General features: G+C 48.6%; 2 protein-coding genes across 4 annotated transcripts; one reads left to right on the forward strand and one right to left on the reverse strand.

Moving 5' to 3' along the window:
- Positions 1-3: 3 nt before the first annotated feature.
- ART1 (ADP-ribosyltransferase 1) lies at positions 4-12,209 on the reverse strand. Its single transcript, XM_066367335.1, has 5 exons — positions 12,161-12,209; positions 6,415-6,532; positions 5,368-6,148; positions 4,241-4,297; positions 4-1,429 (listed from the first exon to the last, which is right to left on the reverse strand). The coding sequence occupies exons 2-5, from the start codon at positions 6,475-6,477 to the stop codon at positions 1,332-1,334; spliced, it is 999 nt and encodes a 332-aa protein (XP_066223432.1). The 5' UTR covers positions 6,478-6,532; positions 12,161-12,209; the 3' UTR covers positions 4-1,331.
- Positions 12,210-14,382: 2,173 nt separating this feature from the next.
- Positions 14,383-18,611, forward strand: ART5 (ADP-ribosyltransferase 5). 3 transcript variants are annotated; one of them, XM_066360678.1, is made up of 5 exons: positions 14,383-14,502; positions 14,782-14,916; positions 16,293-17,022; positions 17,639-17,671; positions 17,748-18,611. In XM_066360678.1, exons 2-5 carry the CDS (start codon positions 14,857-14,859, stop codon positions 17,852-17,854), a joined length of 930 nt encoding a protein of 309 aa, XP_066216775.1. In that variant the 5' UTR covers positions 14,383-14,502; positions 14,782-14,856; the 3' UTR covers positions 17,855-18,611. The 3 variants fall into 3 exon arrangements, with proteins under 3 accessions (XP_066216775.1, XP_066216776.1, XP_066216777.1); XM_066360679.1 differs by having other exon boundaries at positions 17,751-18,611; XM_066360680.1 differs by having other exon boundaries at positions 17,877-18,611.
- Positions 18,612-18,965: the final 354 nt, after the last annotated feature.

The following is an 18,965-nucleotide window of genomic DNA, read 5'->3' on the forward strand; positions in this document are numbered from 1 at the left end:
TCTGCTGCAGCCGCAGCAATTCCAGACAGGGATGGAAAGGCCAGGTGGTTGTTGGCCCTCAGATAGGCCACCCAGTCTCTCCCCACTGTGCCTATGAGCCTGGGGCACCTTCTCTCAGGATCAGCACTGCTGAATTCACAGACAATGAAGAGAGCACTTTTTATGTATTGTGATCTCTAAGGAAAATCTAGAGTTTGCCATTTCTCTAATTCCTGCACGAGGAACTATAAGAAGGATCAAGATCAAAATGCATTCCTGGAGGGACAAAACCGAACTTCAGTGTTAGAGTGTTCCATGGGGAGAGCGCAGATCATATAAGAAGCAGAACTGCCACATTTCCTGCATTCTCTTCCTTCCTCAGTGGCTGCTGTTAGAGGCACTTGGTCTGGCCTGTCCCTGCCTAGGGCCTCAGGGAAGGAGACTGGGGATTCAGAATCATGAGCTAGTTTCCAAAGCAGAAGACCACACAAGGATTTGACCACGAAGCCCTAACTTACCATAAAGTAAGTGTGTGCTTGGCACCTCCTCAATGCCCTGTCTTACCCTTGGTGCCCATCTCTAGAAAGGAATCTTAGGACTCATGGATTAGAACAGGAATTGCATCTTTTGCTGATAAGAAGATGATGGATTCAACCAAGACCCTGGCAGAGGACCTAAACCTCTCTCCTATCTCCCCTCTGGGGTTAGTTTCAGTCCACCCCATTCCCTCACACTGCCATTCAGAGAACTTCATAGTGTCCAAGGTAGGGGTAATGCGTGACCAGCTGTTCACAAGGTATTTGTTCTTTTCTGACTTTCACATGTTTCCCAGCACCACCTCTTTGCCTCAGACCTAGTCCCTGCCCTCAGGAAGCTCAAGTCTGACCTGGGCAGCAGACATGGACGTGTGGTGTACAGAAGCCCCCGGGACCTGTGGGAGCAGAGGCAGCACGCTAACCCAGTAGGGTTAGAGAAAGCTTCCTGGAGGAGTGAATAGGAGATTTCCAGTTGTGCATGTAAAGCATTTGACTAACCAGCAAGTACTATGGCCACGTGCTTTCCTTCCCAAGCACCCCACCCCCAAACTAGTTTTATATTCTACCTCCAAGCAAGTTGTTACCTGTCCTGGAGTCCTCCAACCTCTCCTCAACTTCTCACTCCTAAAGCACTAGGTAAAATTCAGGCCCAAAATTCTTTTTCTCCACCATCAGGCCTGGCAGCTGCCAGCGAAGGTCCCAGAGTTCCCTGCAGGTGGAGTTTCTATGGATCATGGCTACAATTAAAACACACATGTGGCCGACATCCTCAGGTTGGGCAGAGGTGGCAAACAGGGATGTTCAGAGTCTGATGGATCAGAGGAGGCCTGGATTCTCTGGATATTTTCTCCCGACAAGGAACCAGAACAGCAGTGGAAAGGACCAGGCTGTAGAAAGGGAACCCTGACTCATTGCTGCAAAGAAACAGAGGCAGAGAGAGATATTTAGAAGTGAAGTGAGGTACACAAAGAAACAAGACAAAGAGAAGCACAGTGAGCTGGAAACACTTTGCACACAGGGCAACAGAAGACAGAGGTAACGAGCAAGAATTTAGGGAGGCTGAGAAAAGATATTTGCAAACAACACTTCCAACAAGGGGTAAATATCCAATATATAGCTCAACATCTAACAAACAAAACAATCCAGTTAAAAAATGGGCAGAGAACTTGAACTTCTCCCAAGAAGACATAAAAATGGCCAAAGATATATGAAAAGATGCTCAACTTCACTAGCTATAAGGGAAATGCAAATCAAAACTACAGTGAGATACCACCTCACACCTGTTAGAATGGCTATTATCAACAAGTCATAAGTGTTGGAGAGGTTGTAGAGAATAAGGAACCCTCATTCACTGCTGGTGAAGCTAACCTAGTACAGCCACTATGGAGAACAATAATGGCGGTTTCTCAAAAAACAATAGAGGTACTATATAACCCAACAACCCCTCTTTTGGGTATCTACCCAAAAAATTTGAAAACATTTATTTGCAAAGATATTATATGTGCACCTCTATGTTCACTGAAGCATTATTCATGGTGTCCAAGACATGGAAACAACTAAAGAGTCCTTAGAAAATGACAGGATAAAGATGTGGTACATATATACAGTGGAATACTGCTCAGCCATAAGAAAAGCTGAGATACTGCTATTTGCAACAACATGGAGGGAACCTGAGAATTATCATGCTAAGCAAAATAAGTCAGAAAAAGTTAAGAACCATATGATTTCTCATATGTGGAATATAAAACAAAGTAACAAAAGAACAATGAAAAAATACAAACAAAAACTCATAGACACAGACAGCAGGATGGTGGTTACCAGCGGGAAAGGGGTAGGGGTAGCAAAGGGGCCCAATAGATGGTCACAGAAGATGATTGACTTTGGATGGTGGGCACACAATGCAGTATACAGATCATGTATTATAGAAATGTATACTTGGACCCTGTGTAATATTGTTAACCAGTGTCACCCCAATAAATGTAATTCAAAAAAAGAATTTAACCTGACCAGGCAGTGGCACAGTGGATAGAGCGTTGGCCTGGGATGCTGAGGACCCAGGTTCAAAACCCCCAGGCTGCCAGCTTGAGCCTGGGATCATAGACATGACCTCATGGTTGCTGGCTTGAAGCCCAAGGTCACTGGCTTGAACAAGGGCTCACTGGCTCGGCTGGAGCCCTCCTCCCCCGGTCAAGGCACATATGAGAAAGCAATCAATGAACTAAAGTGCCACAACGATGAATTGATGCTTCTCATTTCTCTCCCTTCCTGTCTATCTGTTCCTGTCTGTCGGTCTCTCCCTAGCTATAAAAAAAAAGAATTTAGGAAAGTAAAGGGAGATGAGACTGGGGGATACTAGACAGAGGTTATTAGGTCTATCCTGCTGCCTCCTATGGACATACATGAGGCATCGCAGGGCAGGATGAAACATGGGTAGAGATCTGAATGGGATCTGATGCTGATCTTGGCTCCTCTGCCCAAACCCTGGTAGGAGAGGTTCTTATGAGCCAGAGGTGGGGGAGATCTTAAACTTTTCCAGGGCATGAGATTTCATTATCAAAACTCAGAGAAGCAGGTTGGAGGCTAGAAACCTGGCTTTGGCTCTGGCTGTGCCATTAACTCAATCTGTCACCTTGAAAAAGTCGATTCCATGTCTGGGCCTATTATATAATAATGGTAATACTCCCTTGTTCTACCTCCTTCCAATAGATTATTGTGGAGTAAGGGATAAAATGAGATGGTATCTGGGGAGATAGAGGCCAACCTGGAATGATGGTTGAATTTGGCTCTGGGGCCAGACTGTCTGGACCCCACCCTTTACTAGCTGTGTAAAGGTGTAGGGCTGGCTGTTTCACCTCTCTGTGCCTTAGTTCCCTCATTTGTAGAAGAGGGGTTATGACAGTAGTACTGCCAGACTGTGGTGAGGATTCATGGCCTGGTGTGCCCGGAACTCTGAGTGGTACTATGTCATGGAGAATGGTGACAACATAGTGGAGGCTGGTCCTCCTGCTTATCCACTGTTCACAGAGCTCAGCGGGATGGAGGCGAGTCCCACAGGACGGGGAAGTAGTGGTTTCTTCCCTTGGAATGGCCTGTTCCAGTAGGTTCCCCTGGAAAGCTTGTTCTCACCTAGAGAAATGGTGGCGCAGGTCAGGCCTGGCACAGCAGGTATTGAAGGGAAGAGAGGTCATGGCTGAAAGTGACCAGAGGATGATCCAGTCCAACTGGCTTTTTATACAGAGGGAAACTGAGGTCCAGAGAGGGGATAATTGGTCACAAAGAGAGTTAGGACAGAGCCTGGACTGGACCCCCATTCTCTATACCTGAGGTCAGGCCTTCATCTTGGAAGGTGGTCTGAGGGAGTGCTGAGGGCAGTAACAGAGTCAGGGGGCTCTACAGGTGAAGGAGAAGGCCTTGGAGGATTTGTGGAATCAGCCCTCCTCTCTATCACCTCTGCAGCCTGGATCTCTCTGGGGTCTCCTGTGCGGGAGGGCCAGCCCCAGAGAGGGTGGCAGGTGTGTCAGCGTGGCCTGCCACTGCCCATACACAAAACATGTCCTCTGGGAGAGGTTAGCAGTTATCACAGGTGTCTGCTTTAGAGGATGTTTGCTCTTTTTCTTTAATTAAAAGAGGGTTGTTTTCCTTAAAAGGGGGACATCCAGGTGAGGGTCCAACCCCTGGGCTCATCCCCAAATGGAGCCCCTGTCCCAGAGGCCTGCCGCCATTACCTGAGTTCTCCAAGTCTGGGTTTTCCAGACGGCAGGGCCTAGATTTGCACAGCTTGTCTGTAGAGAAGGAACAAAAAAGAATCAAAGGTTTCATAGCTCGCAGGATGGGAAGGGGCCCTGTGGGTCATCCCCAACTTGCTCTAGGAAAGCTGGTACTTTTTCTTCCAGTTCTGCTGCTTTATGGTGAGACCTCCCTTGCCTAGGTTTGACTTGAGATACGAGCAATGGGGCCGGAAAAGAGCCAGCCTCAAAAGCAGGGCCTGTTCTAGGTACTTCTCCTGCTCCCTCACCTCCCTGCCACAACCATGACTGCCTCTCGGAGCCCGTCCCAGCCCAGGACAGGCTGATTTGTGTTTTTTGCATGTCTTCCTCACCTTCTGGTAACTCATGTATGCTCGTGTTGCTGTCCACACAGGACATCTTCCCATGTTAGATGTGGTCCACAGTTCCAGCAGACAGTCTGCCTCTAATTACGAAAACTGGGCCTTGCCAGCCCATGGGCATTACTCAGCCAGGGCCAGCAGCCCACAGCTCTACCAGAGTAGGAACCTGGGCCCATCCTCATGCTTTATCCTCTGCCTGGTCCTGGAGGGGTGGACAGGAAGAGTATCGAAGACCTGCCACAGCCTGAGCTGGAACATAGGGGCACAGAACCCACCTGAGGACTCCTGCCCCCACCCTAGCTCCCACCCAGCACAGGATTTCTGTTCAGTCAAATAACTGCTCTCCTCTTGGAAACTGAGGTTGGGGTTCTTGTCATTTTTGGCAGTAGAGGTCTGTATATCAGTATTGTCGCTAGAAATGAATTCCCTTCCAGCTTCCAGACAGGAAAAGAACCTGACCACATCTGTTTGGCCTTTAAATGGTTCAAGACCTCAGCCATGATGAGGAAACCCTCTTCGGCCTCCCATTAGGCAAGGGGCCAGCTCTGGCTCCGACACTACCAGGGACGAGAAGCATCTTATCTTAGAAGGTCTGTCTCCCTTTAGATGGGATGGTGGAGAGGTGGGAGGACAGGACTGTGCCCCCCTCACTGTTGGTGTGTGTTTAATGTTGCTGTATGTATCCCCTGAAAACAGTGTGGGAAGCCCACCTTCTGCACAGGTGCTCACCCATGTGCCTCTCACCTTTGATGTACTCGCAGTTGTATGTACTGTGCTTGCCCAGGGCCCGGAGGTATATGCGGGTGGGGCCCTGGGCCGGTCTGCTGGCATTGATCACCTGGAAGGTCTCAAAGGGGGGGATCAGCACCTCCTCCTCCTCAGGGAAGAAGGAATAGCCCCTGATAGGGACCCCAAGGCAGGTCCAGATGCCAAAGAAGGTTTCCTGACCAAAATGCTGGGCTGTGACATTCCGCAGGGATGCTGAGGCGAAGCCCCCCAGCCGGACAGTGGCCCCAGGCCCTGCTGGCTGGAAGCGCAAGCCTTGCACCCCTCGGAACACCTGGCGGCACTGGGGAGAATGCTGGGCCTTGCTCAGCAGCTGCAAAGCCTCTGTCAGCAGGAAATGGAACGTCTTAAAGGAGAAGTGTTGGAGGTAGTGGGCTCGGGTGCGGCCCGCCTCGCGCAGGGCTGCATTGAACTCCTTGTGCAGGGGGCTGTTGGCTGTGTAGGCCAGGAGGGCCACTCCGTGCTCATCACGGAAGCCGGGGGGTGGGGGGGGCAGCCGGGTGTGGCTGACGCCCCACTCTGGCCCCCAGGCTTGGCGCTCCTGCCACTGGCTGCTTGCCAGCACCCAGCTGTCAGCATACACTTTGTTGGCCTGGAACTCTGTGCGGTTGAGATCTGGGAGAGCAGCTGTCATGGCTGCTGCGCAGCCAGCGTACTGGTCATCAAAGGAGGTTGGGGCCAGGTCCAGGGACCTTTCTTGAGTGAAGAGTTCTCGTCGTGTGATGGGGTGGCTCTGGACCTGGGGAGGAAAGAGCAGCAAGGACCAAGAAGATTGGCCCTAGGAATATGGGTGCCTATCCAGCTATTCCCTCCACTGAGCTGAGAAATTCACTGTAAGGACCCTCTACACACTTGGAAGGGAAGGGTGTTGGCAACTACTGACTGCAAACTCCCCAAGACTGGGGTTTGGGCTGTCCCTCCTCCCTCTGCTCCTCCTTCCAGAGTTCAGCAGAAGCTAACAGTTCAGCTCCCTGTTGACACGGGGACATGAGAGGATGACCATACCTGAAGTGCTTCCACGAAGCCCACGGATACAAGCAGCAGAGACATCATAGCAGGCGACTTCATGTTGGAAGTGACCTTTGTTAAGTTACTGTCTCTTTCTGGGTCTCAGTTTCCTCATCTGGAAAATGGGAATATTAACCTACACAGTTTAATAAATATTCATTGACACCTAGTATGTGCCATTCCCAGTGCCTGGCACAGAGTCACAACCCAGAAATGGAGGCTTAGAAGAGAGAGAAAAGACCCTTTTTGCTGGAAGCAACATAGGAGACTTGCTGGATGAAATGACATGTGAATAATGCTTACGGGATGAGCCTGACCAGGTGGTAGTGCAGTAGAGTGTCGGACTGGGGTGCAGAGGATCCAGGTTCGAAACCCTGAGGTTGCTGGCTTGAGCACAGGCTCACTGGCTTGAGCAAGGGGTCACTCATTCTGCTGTAGCTCCCCGGTCAAGGCATATATGAGAAAGCAGTCGATGAACAACTAAGGTGCTACAGTGAAGAATTGATGTTTCTCATCTCTCCTGTCTGTCCCTATCTGTCCCTCACTCTGTTGTCTCTCTGTCTCTGAGAAACACACACACACACACACACACACACACACACACACACACACACACACACACAATCTGGGGCCAATCATGAAGGAGTTTGACTGATATGGTGAGAGGCCTGGGCTTCACCTGGGGGACGTAAGGCTGGAACAGAGCAGATCCAGAAGTGGTCAGTTGCTTGGGCCACAGCAGAATTCCACAGACAGGCTTAAAGCAGGGCTTGGGGATCTAGAGGTCTTCCCCCTCTCCCTCAGTCCTGCTGGGAGCTGGGCCCTCTTCCCCGGAACCCTCAACCACTTCTAGGACAGGGACAGATTGTAAACACCCAGGCAGTGGGGAAGGAGGGACTCAGAGAGGTGGGAGAGGACAGAGGGTACCTGCTTCCCCAAGGAAAGCCTGAGGGAACCACAGCCTCCTGCACCTTGTGGGCAGGCACACTGGGGCCTGAAGTAGCACCAGGAAGGCCTTCCAGCTTTGGGTCAGGATTGGAACAGATAGTTTCTAAGCCAGTGCTGATGATTTTTCTGTTTATTTTATTACAAAGTACTGCATGCTTGTTGTGAAAAATAAATGAATGCATGAAACACAAAATCCAAGTTCCCCTTCTTTTTCCCCTCTCTCTGCATTCCCTTCTCACTCTTACCCATGAGTGCGGGGGAGGAGGGGAACCTGCGATAATGGTGGCCTTCAGGACCTTTCCCTATGCACACACAAATAATTTAATTTTAAATATACATACATAGTTTTATACATTTAATATATTTAGATTTTTATTGATTTTAGAAAGAAGAAAGAGAGAAAGAGAGAGAGAGGCAGGGATAGAGAGGAATGGGAAGCATCAACTTGCAGTTGCTTCTCATATTTGTCTGGAGCAGGCAAGGCAGGGATCTCGAACCGGTGACCTCGGCATTCTAGGTCGTCGCCTTATCCATTGCTCCACCACCACAGGTCAGGTGTATTTAATACACATACATAATTTTCTTCATATAGCCTGTTTTTGTTTTTTGTCATTTTTTCCTAAAATAAAAAGTGAACAAACAGCCTGACTGGGTGGTGGTGCAGTGGATAGAGCATTGGACTGGGATGTGGAGGACCCAGGTTTGAGACCCTGAGGTTGCCAGCTTGAGCACGGGCTCATCTGGTTTGAGCCAGGCTCATCAGCTTGAGCCCAAGTTCGCTGGCTCGAGCAAGGGGTCACTCGGTCTCCTGTAGCCCCAAGGTCAAGGCACATATGAGAAAGCAATCAACGAACAACTACAGTGCCGCAACAAAGAATTGATGCTTCTCATCTCTTTCCCTTCCTGTCTGTCTGTCCCTATCTGTCTCTCTCTCTGTCTCCGTCACCAAAAAAAAAAAAGTCTTGGGTCAGCCCTGGCCAGATAGGTCAGTTGGTTAGACCATCCTCCCAAAGCCCAGAGGTTATCGGTTCAATGTCCCTCTCGCTGACTCTCTCTGTTTCTGTCACTAAATAAATAAAATAAAATAAAATAAAAAGTGAACATGCTTACACATATACATTCTGTAACCTTAGAATATCCCATGGACTTCTTCCATTTCATAACATATATATCTACCTTGTTCATTATAATGGCAGCATAGTATTTCATGTTATAGTTAAACCATAACTTAATTATTTCCTTATCAATGGACATAAGTTCTTCCCTAATTTTTTATGTTACACATAATATTGCATAAATATCCATGTATAGAAATACTTGTCTACTTGTGTGCATATTTTAATAGGAAGGTGATCAAGAAGATGATATTTAAAGGATATGAATATTTTTTATTTTGATAGGCACTGCCAAATTGCCGTCCAAAGAGAAGCAGTTTGCTTTCCCACCAACAATGAATGAGTGTCCTTTTCTCCACATATTTGCCAGTACTGGATATTACCTCTCTTTAAGTTTCATTTAACTGGTGGGCATAAATGGTATCTGCTTTTTAATTTATACCTCTTCTCACTAATAGGATCAATCATAACTTAGTTTTTAATATTCTAAAGTTTGAACTTAATTTTCTAAAAGGTAGTACTCTTTTTTTGAGGTTAGGTAGTGTGTGTGTGTGTGTGTGTGTGTGTGTGAGAGAGAGAGAGAGAGAGAGAGAGAGAGAGAGAGAGAGACACGAGAGATGAGGGGAGATGAGCATCAACCCATAGTTGCATCACTTTAGTTCATTGTGTGTGTGTGTGTGTGTGTGTGTGTGTGTGAGAGAGAGAGAGAGAGAGAGAGAGAGAGAGAGAGAGAGAAATGAGAGACCGGGAGGGGAAATGAGAAGCATCAACCCATAGTTTAATTGTTTAATTTCACTTTAATTGTTCACTGATTGCTTCTCATACATTCCTTGACTGGGGGGCTCAGGCCAAGCCAGTGACCCCTTGCTCAAGCCAGTGACCTTGGGCTCAAACCAGCGACCTTGGGCTTTAAGCCAGTGGCCATGGTATTATGTCACTGATCCCACACTCAAGCTGGTGACCCCACACACAAGCTGATGAGCCTGTGCTCATGCCGGATAAGCCCACACACTAGCCAACAACCTTAGAGTTTTGATCCTGGTACCTCAGCATCCCAGGTTGATGCTCTATCCATTGTGCTGCCACCAGTCAGGCAGTAGTACATTTTTGTTGTTCAATATTTCAATAGTTCAAAAGCCACACAATAAAATGTGTTTTTCTCACTGATTCCCCATTCCTAACTTCATCTCACAAAGGCAACCAGTTTGCCTGTTTTTTGTGTATTCATAGAGATATGCTATGCATATACAAGCAAATTCACTGGCATTTCTGTTTTTCTTATTTTGCACAAATGGTAATACAGTCAGTGGATCTTTATCTTTAGGAATCTGATGAAAACTGAAACCTGTCTTCAGAAAATGGGTATCTGTACCTTTACACAACTGTTACATAAATTTCAGGTCGTTATGCCACTACCCTAGTCTTGCTCAGTTACCATCCCTGTGCCATCATCCCCTCTGCCTCTTGAGGAGGGATGGCTAAGTTTTGATAGTTCAGTGACTCTAAGACATTGGGATTCTGTGTGTCTATAATTTCATTAGTCTCCCAATCTAAGATCCTATATATCGCCAGTGTACGATTTGAACTGAGGCATGAGCTTCTCTTGGCAATGTAGTTAGAAGCAATTTTTATCAAATTCAACATTCCCAAACTGAATTTGTTACCTTCTCTCCCTCAACCAAAAACTTTTGAACATTTGTAATGTATCAGGAGCTGAGGATAAAATTATGGACAGCAGCAACAACAACAAACCCCACACCCCTGCTTTTAAAAGTTCTTTTGAAGTGAAGCTGGAGCTGGAGTAATTTCAGGTAGTCTGTGATGTATGTTACAAAAGAAATCAAAAGAACCTAACAGAAAATAAAAATTGTACCAGGAGTACTATTTAAATGAATTGCTGCCCAGCCCTGGCCAGATAGCTCAGTTGGTTAGAGCATCATCCTGATTCAATCCCCGGTCAGGAGGGCAGAGACAGAAACAGGTTGATGTATCTCTCTCTCTCCTTCTCCCTCCCTCTCTAAAATCCACAAATAAATGAAAACTAACTAAATAAATAAATTGCTGACCAGAGGGCTGATCAGAGGAGGCACAGAGTATACAGAATTGAAAACAGCATCATGCTTGACCTGTGGTGGAGCAGTGAATAAAGCATCAGCCTGGAATGCTCAGGTCGCCAGTTCAAAATCCTGGGCTTACCCAGTCAAGGCACACACAGGAAGCACTACTATGAATTGATGCTTCCTGCTCCCCCGACCCAATTTCTCTCTTCTCTCTAAAAATCAATAAATAAAATCTTTTTTAAAAAAGAAAAGAAAACAGCATTACTGTGCAGTGTGAAGTATGAGACACTGCTCCCAATTTCCAGGATGGAATGCTAGTGGGAAGAGTGTGAGGCAGCAAAATCTACTTGAACTCTAGTCTGTGGTCTTTTGGAATCCACCCAGGAAGCTTGAGCGTCTATAAAATTTTTTTTTTTATTTTTTTTTACAGAGACAGAGAGAGAGGGATAGATAGGGACAGAGACAGGAACACAGAGAGATGAGAAGCATCAATCATCAGTTTTGAGCTTCTATAAAAGATCCTCTCTGTCTTGTGGAGAATCCAGTCCATGGGTTCAGGTGGGGCTTACCCCAACATGACTCAAAACTTGTGCTCTGCTGCCCTAGCCATTGTGATTGGCTCATGGATGGACACATGATCTAAGCAGGGCCAATCAGAGTTTCTCAGGACAACATAGAGGCCCTGAATAGGAACTTAGAACAGGGATAGAGTTCAGTGCCCTGAGACAAAGGCCACAGTGGCTTTACTGACAAAAGTACTTAATGCAGTACTGTACTGAAGGCAGCATAATAGGGATAGAATTAGCAATTCTGGTTAATCAATAGGTGGGGACATTTGAGCTACTCCCTTGCCTTTTAATCTGCTCTGAAGAAGTTACCCTTCCTGACTTCCTCATTCTTGTCACTGCTTCTGTTGGTGTGTATCAGTAAATACTTATAAAGACTGGGGCTGGAGACAGCCTCATGAAACCTCTATAGGGGATTGTGAGGTGGTCTCCCCTCCGTCCCTCAGTGCACACCATGTGGTCTCTGAGGAGTCATTGTCTCAATAAGCGGTGCTCCGTGTGAGGAACAAGAACCAAACAACAGAACAGAATTTAACCTCCTCTGGTGTTTCAGGATATGACTTCAGATCTCTCCCCAGGAATACCTAAATTTCCCAATGGTCCCAAACCTTTCTATCAAAGTACTATGATCTAAATGTTTATGTTCTTCCCCCTCCACTAAATTCGTATGTTGAAGTCCTAATGTCTGTGTGATTATTAAAAAGTGGAGAGCCTGTGGGAGGTGATTAGTTCCTGAAGGTGGAGCCTACTTGAATGGGATTAGTGTTCTGATAAAAAAGACCCCGCAGAGCTCCCTTCTGGCTGTGAGCACAGTGAGAAGGTGCTGGCTGTGATCCGGGGAGGGATGCTTCACCCAACCATGCTAGCACCCTGACCCTGGATTTCCAGCTTCCAGAAATATGAGAAACAGGCAGATAAAACATACTAAGATAGGAGATTCCCTAAAATTTCCTAATGATTCCTAAAGCTCTCCCATTAATAGCCCTAGTTTTCCCTAAAAAAAAAACCCCACTTTCCCTGCCCAGTGTGGGTAGGAGGGTAGTGTGCCCCTTACCTAGGCCTTCTCCAGGCAGGGAAGCTGGTGTAGGTCTCCTGTAATGGCCAGGGGGGGGGGCAGTTTCCTCCTTTATATTGTACCTCCCCCACATAGTTGCTCAGTAATATAACACTCCCCCATCTATTTCTGGATGTATCCTCAAGGCTAGGAAACACTAGCCTCTGCCCAGTCTGCCCTGGGCCAATGCTCTTCCCATTAAAAAGGGGTGCCCTGAAGCCAGAGAGAAGGTAGGCCGAGGCAGGAAGGCTCCAGGGTGGAACAGCTGCCTACCCCCCACCCCCAAGATTTGGTCCGGCACTCAGCACCCCTGGACCTCAGAGAATACCTCTTTAATTTGTTCCTTTCAAGTGGGCATGGAGATTCACAGAAGGTGCAAGGAGAGAGTCCCAGATCAAGAAGGCTGCGCCAACTCCAGCATTGATTTGCCAAGTAATCTTGGAGGAGTTTCTGCCTCACTTCAACTCCTATTCAATGACTAGATTTGACTTCCATCTCTTGGAGGCTTTCTTGGGGTTCCAAATCTTGGGTTGGGAGAAACAATTCCCCAAAGCCAGAGAGTAGAGAGAGGACAAAGCCATAATCCCAGTAGATGTGGTCCCAGGAATGGTTTATGAATAGGCCTCACTGTCCTAGTGTCTTCTGTACCAGCAACTGTAAATGTTCAAGTCCCACCTGGTAGGCAGGATATGTAAGCAGATGCTGCTTTTCCCAGTAACGGTGAACAGTAGAATGGCTCCTGATTTTTTATTCTAAAGGATCATGGGGGTGGCCAGTCTCTGAAAGGGGGCAGAGGGACTTGTCTTAAAGCTGTTTGCCTGACAACACTCTATTTTGGGGGGATGCCACTCTTTTCACCTCTCAACCTCCCATAAGCCCAGATACACAGTTTATCTTCCTTTTTGGTCTCCTTTTTGGAGAAAGCAGGATTCTAGGTGAAGGAAATCTTTTTTAATTTTTATTTTTTGATTTTAGAGAGAGGAAGGGAGAGAGAAAGAGACAGGAACATTGATCTGTTCCTGTATGTGCCCTGACCCAGGATTGAACTGCCAACCTCTGCGCTTGAGGGTAAAGCTCTAATCCAGGGGTCGGGAAAGTTTTTGGCTGAGAGCCATGAATGCCACATATTTTAAAATGTAATTTCACGAGAGCCATACACCCGTATACATTACACATTACCCAATAAATATTTGGTGTTGTCCCGGAGGACAACTGTGATTGGCTCCAGCCACCCGCAACCATGAACATGAGCGGTAGGAAATGGATTGTATGTAATACATGAGAATGTTTTATATTTTTAACATTTTTTTATTAAAGATTTGTCTGCGAGCCAGATGCAGCTATCAAAAGAGCCACATCTGGCTCGCGAGCCATAGGTTCCCAACCCCTGCTCTAATCAATGCAAGTATCTGTCAGGGTGGAAATTATTTGGTGGGCAGTCTGAGGGGATGGAGAACAGGGATGGGGCTAAACTAATGAGCCAGACTAGGGTGGAAGCCTGGGGTAAGTCTAACCTCCATGCCCACCTCAGCCCCTGCAGGAAATGGGCTGCACCTCTTAAATCCTGAGAGCACGCCTCAACTCTTCTGACTATCCTGGGGGAATACCCCTCTCACCCTCAGGCCCTCAGAAAGCTCTCCCCAGAGCCAATTACCGATTCCTTAGCTGGCCCCTTCTCCCATTACCTCTGACCGGGCATCCAAAACTCAGGTCCAGGTTATTTATAGACAAGCCCACAGAAAGGGAGAGGTAGGACCAGTGTTTGTAAACACCAGGTCACCTGAATTTGGGAGAGTCTGGGAGGGGGCGGGGCTGGACCCTGAGGATCCGAAACAGAGAGCTCTGTATCTGGTTGGTCCAAGCCTACCTTACTGAGAAGGGAGGGGCTGGGTGCCGCTCAGATACTGGCCCAACGAGTAGGCAATATGCAAATTGCATGCAAATCACGAGTACGTCTATGGTGACCTCTTGGCAGGTGGGACCCTCGTTGGGTTCCCAGGCCTAGTGGTCTGGGGGCCGGGTCAGGACTTCTCTGAGAGAGAGAGGCCAAATCTCACCAGTCCCCTCCCCCAACCGTGGACTTGATGGAAGCCGAAAAGGGTCCTGGAGAAAAAACTTGCAGTTTGGGAGGGAAGTCAGCCACTCAGCCTCCTCATCGCCACTTCTGCTCCCTCCATCACAGCCTCTGTTGTTGGGGAAGAGAGGTGTTGGGTTACTGCCGCGGGGGCTATAGTTAGCTGTGGGATTTTGCTTGTCGGCTAGTCTCCCAGGACAAGCCGTGCTCGTTCAGACACCCGCAGGCCGAACCAAATCTTCCCGCTCTCGGCTTCCCTGACTTCCAGGTGGGTGCCAGGACCCCATCATCCCTCCCTTGCCAGGTGTAGCCAAATCACTTTGACCATCTCAAAAAAAAATCTCCAAGCAGAAGGCAGTGAGCTTGGGGGCTTCCGGGTGTCAGCGGAGCGGAGACTTGGGGTTGTTGCTCGTGCTGGGGGGTGGAGAGAGTAATTCCCGAGGCCCCGCCCATTCCCTTAGGGCCACCCTTGGCCCCAGTCAAGCCGGGCCCGTGTCCTGGACCCCCATCTTCACACCACACAAGGGGTGTGGGTCTCTTCCCCCAGCCGTTGAAGCCAAGACTCGTCCAGTGCTGCTGGTTCCACCCCCACCCGAACCTCGCCCTCCTGTATCCCCCGGGGATGATGCTGGCTGCTCTGCTGCTCACCCTTAGCTGCCTTGGCCTTCACACCCCGTGGCAGGTAACAGAGGGAACCAGCCTCTACCACAAAGGAGAGCTGGGAGGCAGACTCCTCAAAAATGTCTCCCAGGGACTGTTCTCTAGAACCCCACTCCTCTTAATCCTTTTCCTCTACAACCCTCCTCCCTGCAGGGTGCCCCAAGTTCCCATTCCCTCTCCCAGAACCCCCATCTTCACCTACTGGTCCTCCTGTGATCCTCCTTCCTTCATATATGCCCTCCCTAAGAACTGCCTCTAACTCCCTCCTCTCCAATTTCCTGCCACAGGCTCAGCCTAGGCAAAGTGTGCTGGGCCCCTTGTGTACTGCCTTCCAACAGCTCCTCCCAGACCAGGGCTGGTCTCACACCCCCTCCTGGTTGGGGGATGAGGGCTTCTAAAGCAGGAGAGGGCTCGGGAGTCTCAGAGCTGACAATGATTTGGTTTTGTGGCCAAGCACCTGCATATGAAGGAAAACAAGTCTGAGGATGGGACGGGGTCAGGTAATTGGGACACCAGTAGCACTTTTGTGTATTCTTTGCACACTGAGTCTTCAAGCCAGAATAGTGTTTGGAAGTCAGCTAGCTTCACTTCCCACTACGTGTGGGGGACCCTCTTTGATGACATGATAGCTTCTTTCAGGTTGTACTGATGCGAAGATCTCTATCAGTGGTAGTCAACCTGGTCCCTACCGCCCACTAGTGGGCGTTCCAGCTTTCATGGTGGGCGGTAGCGGAGCAACCAAAGTATAAATAAAAAGATAGATTTAACTATAGTAAGTTTTTTTATAAAGATTTATTCTGCAAAACTTAGCGAAAATCCGACATAAAGTACTTGGTAAGTAATTATTATTATATGCTTTAACTTGCTGTAACTCTGCTTTATAAATTTTATAACGTTACTTCCCTACTTTATGAATCACCATTACCGTGGAACCGGTGGGCGGTTAGAAAATTTTACTAACAGAGGTACAAAAGTGGGCGGTAGGTATAAAAAGGTTGACTACCCCTGATCTGTATGCTATCTCCACAATAGCTGTGTGAGGTTGGAAGTATCAATTTGTAGGGGGAGAACCTGAAGCCCAGAAGAGTTAAGAGACTTGCCCAAGATCCCACAGTTACTAGCTAATGAAGTCAGAATCTGGATCCATGCCTGTCTGACCCCATTGCCTGTGTTATTGAAGTCCCTGAGCTCTTGCCAAAATGTATATACCAAATATTTGAGCTGTGCATTAGGGAAGCAGGACTGGCAGGGAGGGTGAAATTAGTCAGAATGTCCCTGTACAATCCCTTAGGCCTAGAAATGAGAGTCTGTGTTTTTGAACTGATCTGTCCCCAGGACCCCTACCTAGTGCTCTGAATTTATGTCCTTTCCCATGTGGCTCCTTTTTTACCTCATTAGGCCCAGACGGTTCCCATCCTGCCCCTGGGCCCAGCTCCAGATACCTTTGATGACGCCTATGTGGGCTGCGCAGAGGAGATGGAGGCGAAGGCAGCCCCTCTGCTGAAGGAGGAGATGGCCCGCCATGCCATGCTGCGGGAATCCTGGGAGGCAGCCCAGGAGGCCTGGGAGCAAAAGCAGCAAGAGCTCACCCTGCCCCCTGGCTTCAAATCCCAGCATGGAATCGCAGTCATGGTCTACACCAACTCATCTAACACCTTGTACTGGGAGTTTAACCAGGCTGTGCGGACAGGGGGTGGCTCCCGGGAGTTCTACATGAGACACTTTCCCTTCAAGGCCCTGCATTTCTACCTGACCCAGGCTCTGCAGCTGCTGCAGGGGAGTGAGGGCTGCAGGAGGGGACCTGGGCAGGTGGTGTTCCGAGGGGTAGACACCCTTCGCTTTGAACCCAAGAGGCTGGGGGACTCTATCCGCTTGGGTCAGTTTGCCTCAAGCTCCTTGGATGAGTCGGTGGCCCACAGATTTGGTAATGCCACCTTCTTCTCCCTAAGGACTTGCTTTGGGGCTCCTATCCAGGCCCTGTCTGTTTTTCCCAAGGAGCGTGAGGTGCTGATCCCTCCCCATGAAGTCTTCTTGGTCACCAGGTTCTCCCAAGATGGAGCCCGGAGCCTAGTGACTCTCTGGAGCTATAATAAGACATGCAGCCACTTTAACTGCGCCTATCTGGGTGGTGAGCTGTGCATGAGGGAAGCAGGACTGGCAGGGAGGGTGAAATGAGTCAGGATGTCCCTGTACAGTTGCTTGGGCCTCAGGAGACCTATTTGGTTAATGGGGAAGTTGAGGGCTAGAAGTCGGCTGCAGTTACTGTTTTCTGTGACTCAGGTCCTGCCAGCCCTTAGAAGGTCCTATCAGTGTTTTCCAGATCTGTGCTTATTCTCAAATGATTCTGTAAATGTTCTCAAAAGGTTCCATCTGCTATAAAGTCTAATAGAGTAAAAGAGCCCAGTTCAGGAAATCAGCAAGCAGAAGAAAGTGACAGAATGTAGCTTCAGATCTCAAGAGGCCCTGGGATTAATGGGGTCCACAGGACACGTCTGTACTATTCCCAGGTGCTGAGGCAGGGACAGAATGGAGGAGTGACGGGAGCTCGGCTGGGAACAGGATTGGATAGGCTGCTGGGAAGATTTCCTGGGGGAAGGAGGAGGAAAGAAAGTCAGAAGTTTGCATTTAGGAGAGGGAAAGATGTATTGAGAAGGGGAGTGGCCTGTACCAGGACCTGGTAGAAAGGGGAGCATGGGGTTTGAAGCTCTGTCAACATGAAGGCCTGACCATGCTGTTCATTACAGGGGAGAAGAGGCGGAGCTGTGTGTCTCTCCCAAGTGAGTTCACTTCCTTCCCTCTCCTTCAGCTGCTCCTTCCTGACTCTGCTGGCCCCTCACCTTCTTCTTTCTCCAGCAGGGGGGCAGCCAGACTTACCTCCCAGCAGGGCTTTCTCTCTGCTCTCCTGGAAGACCCTGTTCTTGCCCCTGTGGGATTCCAGCTCTCGGGAGCTGGGCCCTTGAAAGTCCAATGCCTGCCACTTAGGAGTCCTGGGAACTGTTGACCTTCATATGAAGATGGGGGCCTACGAGCAGCCTCGAGAAGCAAGAACATGGTTCCAGACGCAGCCCTAGAAGCTATCTCCCCAACCAGGATGTGGGGGAATCTGAGGCCATGGAATAGTGGAAGTCCCCACCTGCTATGTGCTGGGGACTTCCTGGGACAAGTAAGGGTGGTACTGTGATGACCACTTGATTAAACAGTGTTAGAGTGTGGTAACATCAAATTTCATGATTGGTTTATTCCATAAGCTTGGACCATTTGGCCTTGTGGGACTGAGGAACTTAAAAGAATGACTTCCTGCTTGACCTGTGGTGGTACAGTGGATAAAGTGTCAACCTGGAATGCTGAGGTTGCTGGTTCGAAACCCCGGGCTTACCTGGTCAAGGCACATGTGGGAGTTGATGTTTCCTGTTCCTCTCTCTCTCTCTCCTCTCCTTCTTTAAAATGAATTTTTAAAAAGTGGGGGGGAGGGCTGGCATGTTGGCTCAGCAGTAGAGCATTGGCCTGGCATGTGGAAGTGCCAGGTTCAATTCCCAATCAGGGCACACAGGAGAAGCAACCATTTGCTTCCCCATCCTTTCCTTTTCTCTCTCTCTCCTACCCATCCAAAGCCATGGCTCATTTGAGCACGTTGGCACCTGGGCACTGAGGATGGCACCATGGCCTTGCCTCAGGCACTAAAATAGCTTGGGTGCTGAGCAGTGGAGCAACAGTCCCAGATGGGCAGAGCATCATCACATAGGGGGCTTGCTGGGTGGTTCATGGTCTGGGCGTGTGCGGGAGTCTGTCTCTCTGCCTTCTCGCCTCTCACATTAATTTAAATAAATAAATAAAAGAATGACTTCCTTATCATTCCTAGATATGGTCCTCTGTGCAGACACCTGTCACACACTATAACTTGCAAACCAGAAGGTTTAACAGCTAGAGGTTCCTCACAGCAGCCTGAAGGCAGGAAAGGGTTAGATGGATTTCTGGCTCATTTGTCAGATGAGGAAAGCAAAGCCAAGGAAGAAAACAATTTGCTCAAGGACAAAGTTAGTATTGAAACCAGGCTCCTAGCTCACATCCAGA

This window comes from Saccopteryx leptura, chromosome 1, assembly GCF_036850995.1.
Source record: "Saccopteryx leptura isolate mSacLep1 chromosome 1, mSacLep1_pri_phased_curated, whole genome shotgun sequence".
Lineage (NCBI taxonomy): Eukaryota > Metazoa > Chordata > Mammalia > Chiroptera > Emballonuridae > Saccopteryx > Saccopteryx leptura.